At 47.1% G+C, this 14,613-nt stretch overlaps 1 protein-coding gene across 3 annotated transcripts in view; it reads right to left on the reverse strand.

Annotated features, from left to right (window-relative positions):
* LOC111151248 (small G protein signaling modulator 2) overlaps window positions 1-14,613 on the reverse strand; it is a 35,791-nt gene that overhangs the window by 20,103 nt on the left and 1,075 nt on the right. For all 3 annotated transcript variants that reach the window (XM_022509108.1, XM_022509107.1, XM_022509106.1), the window contains exon 2: window positions 12,047-12,122. In XM_022509108.1, the coding sequence (XP_022364816.1) occupies window positions 12,047-12,122 (76 nt within the window). The remainder of the gene's footprint in view (window positions 1-12,046; window positions 12,123-14,613) is intronic.

Genomic DNA, 14,613 nt, shown 5'->3' on the forward strand with positions numbered 1-14,613 from the left:
CTGGGATCATGACCTGAGCCGAAGGCAGCTGCTTAACCAACTGAGCCACCCAGGCGTCCCGGGAAGCAGGCTTCTTGCTGAGCAGAGAGCCCGATGTGAGACTCGATCCCAAGACCCTGAGGTCACGACCTGAGCCGAAGGCAGCGGCTTAACCCACTGAGCCACCCAGGCGCCCCTATGCCAGGTATTCTTAACCCAGCCATGCGCTCCTTGGCCACTGACTGTTCAAACTGCACTTGTCCTTCCCCATCCCCACAGGGCTGTCGGCCCACCCTCCACCGATGTCAGCACATGCAATGAAAATTATTGCATGCAGCATGTAGGCACAATAGTAGTAACAATAACTCTAATGATAACTGAGAACTACTATCCTAAGAGGGTTTGTAGGTGAGCTTCTGTGCCTTCCAAAGACCCCCAAATATTGCATACAAAATCACTGGTGTGCTCCAGCATGCTTATGTGAGTATTTTTCCAGATAAAGTATCCATGATTTTTAGCTTCTAAAAGGGGTACTTGACCCCCAAACGCTTTAGAAGCCCTGCTCTAATACTTTTGGGTTGAGCTGAACTACAGACAGTTCCACGGGTCGAAACTCAGAGGTATAAGTACAAAGACTCTCCCTGCCCCACAGTGTACAGTGAACACCACTCAGAACTCAGTTGCAGAACCATCAGCAATGAAGTCCAATTCTCCTGCTGCCCTTGCTGCCCAGGGAGGGCCTCTCACAGACTATCAAGCACCCTTTTCCTGGGAGAAGCCATCCAGACGTCCATGCTTTGCCTTTCCTGACTGAAGGCCCAGAGCACCAAGTAGAACTCCAGCACTTAATTCCACTTTCTGCCTCATGCTGCCACCATGACCCCTCCCCAGGGTGGAAGGCTGTGGCAGGAGATGCCTATCGTGGCTTAAGCACCAAGTCAGACCAACCCATTCTCCTTCTAAGTGAAGGCTCGAGACCCCCAGTTCCACTGGGTCCTGGTACTACCTATAGCCACTCTGGGTCCACCAGAAGAGGGATGAGACATCCCTGACATCATCTAGCTTGTGTCATATGGGACAAATATATACTAAGTAACACAAATCAATACTATTTTTGGTCATTGGTTGGAGTGGAAAGGTTTGGGTGAATAAATCAAAACACACAAACAGATGTGGTTCCATAAGCACAATCCTCTCTCTCCTCACCTTGGTCTTCCAGTAGAACTTTGGAGCCATGGTGCCAGCTGAGCCCACGGAACCCTCTCTGCTCTGTTATTCCATCCCACTGACAAGCAGCCTCGGGGAACGACAAGAACTACAAGCCTTGCTGTGGACATCTCTCCCAAAGGTCTGGCATCATCTTCGCAGGGAAAAGCTGGGAATTACAGGCCATGACTAGCCCTGGAACTTTCCCTCACCAGCCTCTGATGTTCCAATAACGTCTACTAAGTTATGGGGCTTAACCAATGCTAAATGGGCTGAAGACCAGAAGTGCTAAGAGACTCCTCTAGGACTCCCTCCCACAAATCCTTACATACTGATTTAACCATTCCAAGGAATCCAATTTAGAAGAGGAGACATTGGTATACAGAGATGGAAGGGACCCAGGAAGTTACTGAATCTTCTCAGACCTTGCTGTGTGGAGGGCTGACTTTCCCTTCTCTGCTCCTCTGCAGGCAGTGTGGCACTCTCTCTCAGTAGTGCAAATAACCTCGGACCTGGTAACCCCTCTTCTGAGAATCTAGTCTACAGATATCACTGCAAGATTACTTAGTTACAACAGCAAGAGTCTGGAAACTATCCTCGTGTCCATCAACGGGAACGGGTTAAGTAAATATGGTATATTCATACAACGGATTATTCTACAACTCTGAAAATGAGTGAGGGTGTTTTCTAGGAACTAACAATGAAATGTTCCCTAAAGCAAGAAGTATGACTGCATACCTTTTTGTTACAAAAAGGGTGTGTGTATGGGAAACAAAGAATATAATTTCCATTACTAGGATAAAAAATTCTGGAAGGATGCATAAGAAACAAAAAGTGGTAGCGGTTACCTGTGTGCAAATGGGTGAGTGGAGGGAAAGTGGGTGAACGGAGCCAAGTAAAGGAGTAAACTTTACACTGTACACTTTTTGTACACTTTTGATTTTTGAACCAGGTAACATAGTACCCCATCAGAATACTAATTATAATAATTAAACAGGTGACCATTCCAACCCAGATCCTGTGATTCTATAATGAGATGACACGAGATACTTTCTCTAGCCTGGAGGTGAACCAAAACTCACAAAACCCAAAAAGGCTGGGTCTGTCCATGCGCACCCAGTCCTTCACCAGCTCCCTCAGTAATCCCTCCCAACTGGCTTGGTTCCCCACCCTCCCAAGAGCACATGGGCTCTACTGAGCTTAGCCACAGACCAGAGAAACCATTCAACAGGTGAGACAAGCTGAGGTAGCTCAAGGGGCCATAAGAATGGCCTAAAACTATGGCTGCCCAGGACAGGAGCAGTGGTTGAGAAGGATCCTCAATCAGCCCAGGGAACCTCAGCAACAACCCTGGCTCTCACACACATACCTATGTTTAAAACTGTGCTCAGCAGCCAAGGGGCCTGGTAATTGGGGGATCCACTGAATGTTCTTCAGAGAACCAGGCCAGTTGGTTAAGATGTAGGGACACTGCATCCAGAGCTAGCACAGTCTGATGTGAAGGCTAAGCCCAAGGCTCTGAGCCACGAAGGGCTGGTAATGGGAAGAGCAGGTGTGGCAAGTAATTTCTGCTCCCCCACCTCTGCTGGCTGCCATCTGTGCAATGGGGGCGTTTGGTTGTAGTCTCCATAGAGAACCCAAGTGAGGATGGTACTGAGTGGAGCAGTCAGCCACAGGTTTGGATCCTGGATCCTGGAATTTTTGAGGATACTACTTAGAGCAGAATTTTGTTTTTAAAATTTTATTAGTAAAATTTTTTTAATATTTTATTTATTTGAGAGAGAGAGAGCACGCACATGAGCATGAGCAGGGGTTAGGGAAAGACTCCCTGATGAGTAGGGAGCTGGACACGGGACTCGATCCCAGGATCCTGGGATCATGACCCAAGCTGAAGGTAGATACTTGACCGACTGAGCCACCCAGGTGCCCCTTAAAAAATATTTTATATATTTATTTAAAGATTTTATTTAGGGGCGCCTGGGTGGCTCAGTGGGTTGAGCCACTGCCTTCGGCTCGGGTCATGATCTCAAGGGTCCTGGGATCGAGTTCTGCATCGGGCTCTCTGCTCGGCGGGGAGCCTGCTTCCCTCTCACTCTCTCTGCCTGCCTCTCTGCCTGCTTGTGATCTCTGTCAAGTAAATAAATAAAATCTTAAAAAAAAATAAAGATTTTATTTATTTTGACAGAGAGAGAGAGACCACAAGTAGGCAGAGAGGCATGCAGGGGCGGGGGGGGGGGACAGGCTCCCTGCTGAGCAGAGAACCCAATGCAGGGCTCGATCCCAGGACCCTGAGATGGTGACCTGAGCCGAAGGCAGAGGCTTAACTCATTGAGCTACCCAGATGCCTCTAAAAAATATTTTTAAAGTAAGCTCTATGCTGCACATGGGGCTCAAACTCATGACCCCGAGATCAAGAGACTCACACTCCACTGAGACAGCCAGATGCCCCTAGAGCAGAATATTTAAAAGCTGAATGGCAAAATAAATAAGTAAGTAAGTAAATAAATAAATAATAAAAGCTGAATGGCTTGGATGGTGGAATCAAGACTGCCAGGAGAACAGCACCCTCCCTGGAGATAAAGGAACGGGTGGGATGGGCAGCCTTTTTTTTTTTTTTTTTTGACAGAGAGATCACAAGCAGGCAGAGAGGCAGGTAGAGAGAGAGGAGGAAGCAGGCTCCCCTAGAGAGCAGAGAGCCCGATGCGGGGCTCGATCCCAGGACTCTGAGATCATGACCCGAGCCGAAGGCAGCGGCTTAACCCACTGAGCCACCCAGGCGCCCCTGGGCAGCCTTTTTTTAAGTAGGAACTTCCTCCAACTGCCAAGGGGAGAAATCAGCATTTTGAATGTAGCAGATGAAGTGGGAAGGGCAAAGGGGAGAGGTCAGGCATCATCTATCTCTCTCCTCCCCACTTCCCCAGCTGGCTATTTCCACCCATGGATCTGTAACAGCTACTTCCACCCGGAACGAGCATTTCTATGGTAACTAGAGTATATTTTCTCTCAGCCGGCACTAGTGACGCTGACTGCTTCAGCTTTCCGGGGCACTCGGCCCTGTTCAGCGCCCTAAGACAAGAAAGCAACGCTCCCATTCAGGCTTTCAGTGTGAGGAGAAAGCACGGCCCTGATAGTCCAGAACCTGGCAGGTGAGGAAAATGAAATTCCTACCACATATACCTATCTTATTTGCCCTGATGGAGACGTAGGGCAGAATCTGTGAGTACAGCACTCACAGTGGCTTTGCAGGGAAGCAGGCCAGAGCTGGCCTCGCTCAGCTCAGCAAGGGATCCACTGTCTCCCAGAGTATCCCTGAATACCCCGAGTCCACTGCTTGGTGACATGAACCAGCCATGTCTCCACAGGGCTCAACCCCAGAACCGTGGGATCACCAGCCGAAGGCAGACCCTTAACCACTGAGCCACCCAGGCGACCCTTTTTTTTTAACTTCATTATGGAAAATTCCAAATATATACAAATTAAAAAGAATGACAGAATGAACACCATGTACCTATCACCTAATCCAAGCAATGGTCAAGTCATGACCCATCTTGTTTCAGCTATACCATCTCTAACCACTTTTTCACTTATCCCCAGATCATCCTGAAGTAAATTTTAGATATCATATATTTTTATCTATGACTATTTCAATACATATCTGTAAAACTCTTTTTAAAAGATGTATGTAATAACTTGATTGCACCTACAAAATTAGTAAAACTTTCTTTTTTTAAAAAAATATCGCAAACCATATATATGATAAGGGATTAGTTTCCTTTTTATTTTATTTTTTTTTAAGATTTTATTTATTTATTCGACAGACAGAGATCACAAGTAGGCAGAGAGGCAGGCAGAGAGAGAGGAGGAAGCAGGCTCCCCGCTGAGCAGAGAGCCCGATGTGGGGCTCGATCCCAGGACCCTGAGATCATGACCTGAGCCGAAGGCAGAGGCTTTAACCCACTGAGCCACCCGGGCGCCCCTAGTTTCCTTTAAAAAAAAAATATTTTATTTATTTGACAGAGAGAGACATAGCGAGAGAGGGAACACAAGCAAGAGTGGGAGAGGGAGAGAAGAGGCAGGATTCCCGGCGAGCGGCGAGCCCGAAGTGGGGCTGGATCCCAGGACCCTGGGATCACAACCCGAGCAGAAGGCAGACACTTAATGACTGATCCACCCAGGTGCCCCTCACTTTCTGTTTTTAATTCCAATGTAATTAATGTGCAGTGTTACATTAGTTTCAGATGTACACCCTAACAATTCAATAGTTCCATTGATAAGTGCTCATCACCACGGTTAGTGTGATTTTTTTTTTTAAGATTTTTATTTATTTATTTCAGAGAGAGAGACACACAGCGAGAGAGGGAATACAAGCAGGGGGAATGGGAGAGAGAGAAGCAGGCTTCCCCAAGAGCAGGGAGCCCGATGCGAGGCTCGATCCCAGGACTCTGGGATCATGACCTGAGCCGAAGGCAGACGCTTAACGACTGGGCCACCCAGGCGCCCTGATTAGTGCGATCTTAATCCCCTTCACCTATTTCATCCATCCCCCCACCCTGTAGGATCATTTTGAGGAATAAAGTAGAAATTTGCTGCTGGTGGTGGGGATGATGATAATAAGAGCAACATTTATTGAGCACCTAATGCATACCTGACTCCATGCTGTGTGTTTACCTGTGTCACTCTGTTAGTGCTCCCATCAGCCTCCTGGGGTGGGTTCAGAGCTGCTGAGTAACTGGCCATGGTCACCCTTGTGTCTGGGCTACAGACCACCAGCACCACAGGCCCTCAGCCTCATCCCAAGGCAGGGGAGAGGAGTCCCTTCCCAGGGGGCATTCCTTCCTACTTGATTTTTTGCAGATGGAAGGCAGAAGCCAGACACCCTGAGAGTGAGCTGTTCATTCAGTCTGGGTGGGAAGAAGAGAGAAGGAATCCCTTTCACAGACTAAAAACGGCCTGGAGTCTGAATCTCAGCGTGTGCTGAAATAGCTCTGGCTGTGGCGTCTCAGGTGAGAGGCAATCCCGCCACAGCACCTGCTTCTCTCCCAGCTCGTTAGCGTCGCCATTCCCCAGAGGAGTTCACCACAGCCGCCGAACTTCCAGGCTAATGAAAGCTGCTTAGCAACGGGGAGCGGGGAGCGGGGAGCGGGGAGCCGGAGCCGGTTGTTAAGAAAGCCCTGGTGCCGCTCCCGGCTCCACAGACTCCACCCCGTCTCCCATTAGGCTCATCTTCAGCCTGAAGCACCAATCCTCACACTAAAATCTGTGCCGGGAGAGCTGGGACCCTGGTCACGGAGGGGCAAAGCTGAGCTGGGCCTAGGCCCTGCCCCCAATGCCTTCTTCTTTTTTTTTTTTTTTAAGCATTTTACATATTTATTTATTTGACTGTGAGCCTGAGCATAAGCAGGGGGAGCAGCAGAGGGAGAGAAGGAGGCTCTCTGCTGAGCAGGGAGCCCCAATGTGAAGGCTTGATCCCAGGACTCTGGGATCACGATCTGAGCTGAAGGCAGATGCCCAAAGACTGAGCCACCAGGGCACCCCCCACCCCAAATGCCTTCTGTGCTGAGGAGACATTAAGAGTCTGAGAACCTGCTGTGCCAGGCCAGCAGAAACCTGTTCTACCCAGCAAAGGTTAAAATCCAAACTCGGTGGCCAATCAGAACAGAGCACACAGAAACACTGTGGAGGCAGCCACACCCAGCCGGGAGCCTGAGGAAGGGCAGGTTCAGAGAAATGGTGGCTTCTCCGGGGCTCAAGTGTTGATGCCTGAATTCCCTCAGATCCCTGACAGGGACAGTAAACATGTCCTCTTTAAGCATGTATATTAATGCAGCATGTATATATAATATATATATAAGCCCGTATATATAATGCAGAGTTCAAAAGCAAAATCTGGGACAGTTTAGTGCTTAACCCTAACCTTGAGGTGCCCCAAAGCGAAAGCTGAAAGCACCCGGGGCACCTGGCTGGCTCAAGAGGAGACTCTTGATCTTGGGGTTGTGCATTTGAGCCCTACATGGGGTACTTATCAAATAAAACTTAAAAGAGGTTGAAAGCCCCTTGCCCTCGGGGGCAGGCAGTGGCAGGAGACATCAGCTTACACCTGGGGATTTAAGAAACCACAGAGAAATCAAGGTGCAGGAGGACCTGGGTGGCTCAGTGGGTTAGGCTTCTGCCTTTGGTTCAGGTCATGATCTCAGGGTTCTGGGATGGAGACCCACATCAGGTTCTCTGCTCAGCAGGGAGCCTGTTTCCCCCTCTCCCTCTGCCTGCCTCTCTGCCTCCTTGTGATCTCTCTTTCTCTGCCAAATAAATAAATGAAATCTTTTAAAAAAGGAAAAAAAAAGAAATCAAGGTGCATTAATTTGATTCAATAGTATGTCTTTATATTAAATGTTTCAAGGACCAGATTATGAAATGAAATGCAAACTTGACAAGCCTTTTTAAGATAAAAAAGTGATATCAGAGAACCCTTTCCTACCATGGTAGCTTTGGGCTTACTCCCCAAGACCCAGCCTCTGCCTGCAGGAGGGAGAAGCCCTCCCCACTGTTAGCCATAGCTTGCCAGCAAAGCTTCCTCACAATGTTTCTACCTACAGGGACTGACCAGCTTCTGGACAAACAGGTTTAGGAACAACCACACTTCTCCTTCTCCTGTAACAGGAACAGGGGTCTGGCACAACTCCCCTAGGTTTGCCCAGGGTCAGGGCTCAACTCCGGGATTCTTCAGTTCCATTTCCAAGGCTTTCCGGGAAGATTCTGTTTCCAGTTCAAATATCTCTACTCTAAGAAAGCTGAGAGCAGCTCATCTTGCCCAGGCCCTGCTCTCCTCTGCCAAGAGCAGGGGGCCCAGACAGAGCAGAGGGGCCCAGGGCCCCAGGGCTGTCCAAGGCCCTAGGGAATGTGGCCACTCCATGGTTAACACAACCTTCACAGCTTTTGCTCTGCTCGGATCTCTTAGTATCCTCTCCACACTCTGATTCCTTCCAGAACAAAGCTGAATTCTGGATGTGGTTGGGACAACAGCAGGAGCCAGTATAAGGCTGGATCTACTTCAGACTAGAAATGCATTTCTGAGCATTTGTCCAGCGGTGAAGGAGACTGGCATATCAAGTCTTCAAAAAGCCAGAGGGGGTGCTTGGGTGGCTCAGTTGTTAAGTGTCTGCCTTGGGCTCAGGTCATGATCCCCAGTGTCCTGGGACTGAGCTCCACATCAGGCTCCCCGCTCAGCGGAAGCCTGCTTGTCCCTCTCCCACTCCCCCTGCTTGTGTTCGTTCCCTCTCTGGCTGGGTCTCTCTCTGTCAAATAAATAAATAAAATCTTAAAAAAAAAAAAAAAAAGCCAGAGGGGTGGAGTTTTCCATTAATACATACCAATTCTTTCCTCTATCTTCTCCCAAGACTCCCTGGTTATGATTCTATTGCATGATGGGTATAAATGGTTTGCAGACAGGAAACAAGTTTGATCATCATTGCTTTAGTCTTATTTTAAGCTCAAACTGGGATTTATTTCACCACTGAATACCAATTTTGACAAAGCCCAAGGATTCCTCTTTCTATGGGATTGAGTTAGCTTTATACCGTTGGCAACACCTCCTGCTAACATTCCTCTCAGTGACAGCACTGAGCCCAAGGCAGGGGCAGCAAACTGGCAGAAGCTTGGAGATGCCTTTTGTTTGGCCTACACATTTTTAAAATATGGGAATTATGGGGGCACCTGGGTGGTTCAGTCATTAAGCATCTGCCTTCGGCTCAGGTCATGATCCCAGGGTCCTAGGATCGAGCCCTACATCGGGCTCCCTGCTCGGTGGGAAGCCTGCTTCTCCCTCTCCCACTCCCCCTGCTTGTGTTCTCTCTCTCTCACTGTGTCTCTCTCTGTTAAATAAATAAATAAAATCTTTTAAAAAAAATATGGAAACTATGGGGTGTCTGTGTGACTCAGTCCTTTAAGCGTCCAACTCTTGATCATGAGTTCAAGCCCTGTGTTGCGCTCCACGCTGGGCATGATGCCTACTTAAAACAAATACACAATGGGAATCAGTTATCAATCTTTAAAAATTAGGAAATTTCAGGGGCGCCTGGGTGGCTCAGTGGGTTAAAGCCTCTGCCTTCGGCTCAGGTCATGATCCCAGGGTCCTGGGATCGAGCCCCACATCGGGCTCTCTGCTCATCGGGGAGCCTGCTTCCTCCTCTGTCTCTGCCGGCTTCTCTGCCTACTTGTGATCTCTGTCTGTCAAATAAATAAATTTTAAAAATAAATAAATAAATAAATAAAACAAAGGCCATGGCAAGCCTGGGCTGGCATTCTTGCAGGAGCTGAATGAGGGCAAGCAATATTCAGTTTACCCTAGTCCCCAACACCACTGCCTGCAGTCTCACACCTGGATAGCTTCTTGTGTGGACCATTTTTTTTTTTTTTTTTAGATTTTATTTATTTATTTGACAGACAGAGATCACAATTAGGCAGAGAGGCAGGCAGAGAAGAGTGGGGGAAGCAGGCTCCCTACTGAGCAGAGAGCCCGATGTAGGGCTCGATCCCAGGAGCCTGGGATCATGACCTGAGCCGAAGGCAGAGGCTTTAACCCACTGAGCCACCCAGGTGCCCTGTGTGGACCACTGTCTGATTTTGGATATTTAAGTTCACACTGGCAGATCTAAGGCACCTCCTGAGATCCAGTAGAACCTTGGAGACTTGGGTCTATTTCAGAGACCCCTGTTCTGTTTCAGCATCTAAACCTGTCTGAAAGTAGAAGCATTCCTTTTGAGGGTACTATCTCTGCCTGTTAGAACCCTGGGCTTCCAGGCAGGAGACAAAAGTGAAAGCTCCACTGCTTCCTAGGGGCCCTGTACTGATCAGAGGAGAGCTGACAGTTGCTGCTCATCCTAATTGGCCTGAATGTGGGATACCCACAACTCTTCTCCCTGCCTCTCTTTCCCCTAGTCCCCCTTGGCCACCCACGTGTGGCACCCATGCACAAGCTGTTTGCGCTATTTTATTCTGTTGTCTGTATTTGTTGTATGTGGTCTGGATAAGGAATTAAGTCATGCATAATTGGCCACCAGCAGAGCCCTTATGGTGAAAATGAAAGAAAGTGGCTGATGTCAGGGGCACACAACACAGGTGGAAAGGAGTAGAGTTTAAATATTCTTCAAAGCCACTTACTGCAAGACTATCATGCTTCTCCGCTAACATAGGTTCTGTCTGAGAAAAGGTGAGATTAGATTGCTCCTCATAAACCTGGGAATCATAACGTCATCTCGAAGAACTGGGAAACTTTCCCAAAGGGAAGATGGTGGGAACTCAAATCCTCCAAACCCAGTTTCAGCCTCAACATCCAAAAGAGAAGGAAAGATAGACATTTCCTGAGCTCTTACCACGCTAGAAACACTCACATGCATTGTCTCAACTCCCATAAAAATTCCTTGAGATGGGAATCATCATCCTGTTTTTAGGGGAGTCAACTAAGGGTGACAGAAGTTAAGAAACTTGTCCAAGATGACATAAGTAAGCAGAGCACCAGGATTCACGTGATTCCTCAGTCTATCACTCAGGCTCTGCTTACAGGCCATCTCTTCCCAGCTGCTCTCCCTCACCTCTCTGCTTTATTTTTCTTCATACCTTTATTACAGGATATATTTATGTGTGCATTTGGTTTTCTCTCTCCCCACAAAATGTAAGCCCTTGGGGGCAGAGACTCTGTCGACCTCGTTACTGTTGTTTCCCCATCCGGAGAACAGGATCTCAGATTTGTTGCTAGACTGATGGTGGGCAGCTCTATCTGCCTCACCACAGTACTATCAAACAGTTTTCCTTCCCTTACTTGGTCCTTCCATTCCTTCCTCTCAGAAATACACAACCTCCCTTCCACAAATCCCAAACACCAATCTCAGAGGCCAACGAAAATAACACAGAGATGGCAAGCTGTCCCCTCAGAAAGAGAGCTGAAAGGAAGCCTGAATTCCTGGAAATCCAAGAAAACTCTAGTGTATGTAGAAAGGCTTGCCCTGCAAAGGCAGGAGTCTTCACAGCAAGGGATGGTTCATTACGGACTTTTCCCCTTGTGAGGCAGGAGGGCTTTTGGCTTTCCCTCCTATCATAGCTCATGTTGTTGTGCACCCAATCCAGTGCTTGGAGAGCTGGGATGCCAGAGCAACATAGGTGGGGTTAATTAGAATGTAGATGTGCACAGAAAGCACCCCAAAACACAAACCCTTCCTACAAAGTTAAAGTAAAAATAAACCAGAGCTGGAGCACCTGGGTGGTTCAGTGGGTTAAGCCTCTGCCTTCGGCCTCAGGTCATGATCTCAGGGTCCTGGGATCGAGCCCAACATGGGGGTGGTGGGGGGGGGTGTCTCTGCTCAGCAGGGAGCCTGCTTCCCCACCCTCTCTCTGCCTAATTGTGATCTCTCTGCCAAACAAATAAATAAAATCTTAAAAACAAACAAATAAACCAGAGCAGTGGTTCCAAACCAGAATTTTCTAGGTCAGTGGTTTTCAAGGTGTGGTCCGTGGACCAACAGCATCAGAACCCTCTGTCAGAAATGCAGATTCTCAGGCCCAGCCCAGACCTACCAGAATCAGAAATTCCAGGGTTGGGACTCAGGAATCTGTGTTTTAACAAGCTCTTTGGGTGACTCTGATGCGCACAAAAAAATCAAAGGAACTAGATATATGTAGATCCTTGGGCCGTAGAGATCCTGATTCAGTAGGTCGGGGACCAGGCCCAGGGAGATCTCAAATGCTTCAGAGTTCGATTCTAACTTGCAGCCCTATCTGAAAACTACTAAACCTGAGAACTGTTCTTTCCTTGGCCTGGAACAGTGTCTGCAGTTCTCAATCCACTTCCCATCAGCCCCCAGTCACTCACCACACAGAGCAATGATGTGGCTGCTGTCCTCATGCACAAACTTCCTGGTGACAGCCTCCTCCATGATTTGCTTCACCTGTGGACAAATGAGCAGCATCTTATTTATTTTTCCAATCCAAGACCTGTGGGCAAGTAAATAGCTCGGCCCTGCTCTCTTGGTTTGGGTTCGGATACTTGCAGGGTGGAGAATAAGTAGGGATGGAAGAGGTGTGGAAGCAAAGTGTCTTCCTGGAAAGGCAACCAGGAAGAGATGTCATAAGTCCACCAAGCAATTAGTGCAGATGTGCAGTTCAGGAGGAAGTGTCCCACTGTGGAGGACAGGATGCTGTTTGCTCATCTGTACTTAGCTGGAGAAGGGCTTCTGGGCAGACACACTTTCCTTTCGGGACAAGCTAGCCCACTACAGGGTGTAGATAAGCAACCTGCCCCTCATTTACTTCCTCTGCTCCAAGGTTAGCGGGAGGTTCATCCAGGCCTCAGAGACACTCTCCACATGCTAGCAAGCCCAGCTTTCTTTCTGTCTCAATAAAACCCTGATGTTTTGGGTTCCTACCTGGATATAAAATCTTCCAGTTACCTTCTAAGATGAGCAGTCACATCTTTCTTTAAGAACGCACTTTTTAAAAAAACCATACACATACAGCCTTTTTATTGACGGATAGTAAAACTACAGAAAAAAGTATGTATCATGATTATATAGCTTGATGAATTTTCACAAGCTGAACACACCTGTCAAACCAATATACAGATGCAAAAACAGAACATGTGATCAGCACCCCCAAGCACCCACCAATTTAATACTTCCGTCCAGTCACTACTCTCAAGGATATCTGCTTATCCTGACTTCTTACATCATACAGCCCTTTTGTGGGTTTTTTATACTTTTTATAGATGAAATCAGTGTGTAGTGTTTTGTGACTGGGTTTCTCCTGCTCTCTGGTGTGACTGTAAGATGTGTTCATGTAGTATGTATGTATGTTGTATGTATTCATTCTCTATTATGTTAACACACTGCAATTAACTGACATGTGGGTAGTTTCAAATTTGGGGCTGCCATGAACAGCGCTACCATGAACATTACAGATACGTCTGTTATTGAACATAGGTGCTCATTTCTTTGGATTTATATTTCTAGACAAGGCATTTGATACCTATATTCCACTTTGCTAGATTTTGCTAAACAGTTCTCCAAAGTAGTTATACAAATTTACACTCCCATCAGCAATGTATGAGGTTTTAGTTGCTCCCAACACTTAAGTCAAGCACTTTTGATGTCCTAGCAGAACCTGCCAAGAGACAGCTACTAATACAGGAGATTAGAGGGATGAATTACCTCAATCCTAGTATAAAATCTTACAGATCAAGTAAACTCTGGGCAGTGTGTGTCTTTGCCATTCTTTGGACAAGGCATGCAGTGTTCGATGCTGCCTTCATTCCCAAGGCCCTCACCTAGGACTGTATAGTTTGGAGAATGGTAAAGCTTCTAAAGCCTGGGGAGGAGGGAGGAAGGACCTGGAGGCTTCTCTCTACTGGAAACTGCTAATGATTAGCAGTGAGGTAGAGGGAAATCAGATTGATCCTGCACTCTAAACTGCTAAAAGTTTCCTAGATTTCTTCCCAAGGAGTGTTTGTATTAAACAGAGCATAAAGTCACAGCTCAAACACCTGCAGGCATCTGAAACAGGAGGGTAGGGGAGATTTTGGGGTTTGAATAACCTACAGATTACTCAAGAATTACACCAGAGGTTTTGTGTTGAGAGACCAGCCTTGCCTAAAATTTTCCCCACTGTTTCTACTCACAGAAGAGGAAAGGATAGGTTTCCCTCTAAATCAGGTGCTGAAGGCAGAAAGGAACTAAGAATTGAGAGAAGGTTAAACTTTGTCAGGTAATACACATAGCTGTGACATATTTTGGATATTTTTCACATTTGTTTAAGGATCATTCTTGGAGTAGCATAAAGAGCCTTCTAAGTATTGAAAGAAGAATCACGGTCTTCTTGGAAATCTTTCCTACATCACTGATCAACTCTAAATTTGGATCACACCAACAATCCTAGCACATATGTCTGTAGTTTGGGTAAGGTTACTTTTTTGTTCTTGTTTATATTGTTCATATGAGTATCTGTCACTAGATTGCTTGTTTCCTTAGGATAACCTGAGAATTGGGATTTCCCTTTTCCTTGGGGAGACCAGGGCTGGGGTTTAAATGCTGATCTGATAATACTCCTGGCCTAAAATACTTTCTTGGCCACTTCACAGGGAAGTCACGAGGGAGCTTCTCACACAGAGCTGGAAAAGGTAATGGCTTCAACTATTCCTCTTCAAACAAGAGAGAGGGGAACAAATAAATGTTAGGGCACAGTAGACAGGCCATAGTTAATGCAGGAGAACCATCCAGAGCCTTCCAGAAGTTTGAGAACCCAGAGTCTTCTCTAATCCTGAAACTCTAGGAAAGGGTAAAGGAGCCAATATGGTAAACTTTTAGATATGAAGTACATATCCTTCTTTCAGACATGAAGAAATTAAAACTCAAAGAGGTTAGGTAACTTATTCAATCACACAGAGCT

The sequence above is a fragment of the Enhydra lutris genome, unplaced genomic scaffold, assembly GCF_002288905.1.
Source record: "Enhydra lutris kenyoni isolate GAN:26980312 unplaced genomic scaffold, ASM228890v2 scaffoldscaffold26, whole genome shotgun sequence".
NCBI lineage: Eukaryota > Metazoa > Chordata > Mammalia > Carnivora > Mustelidae > Enhydra > Enhydra lutris.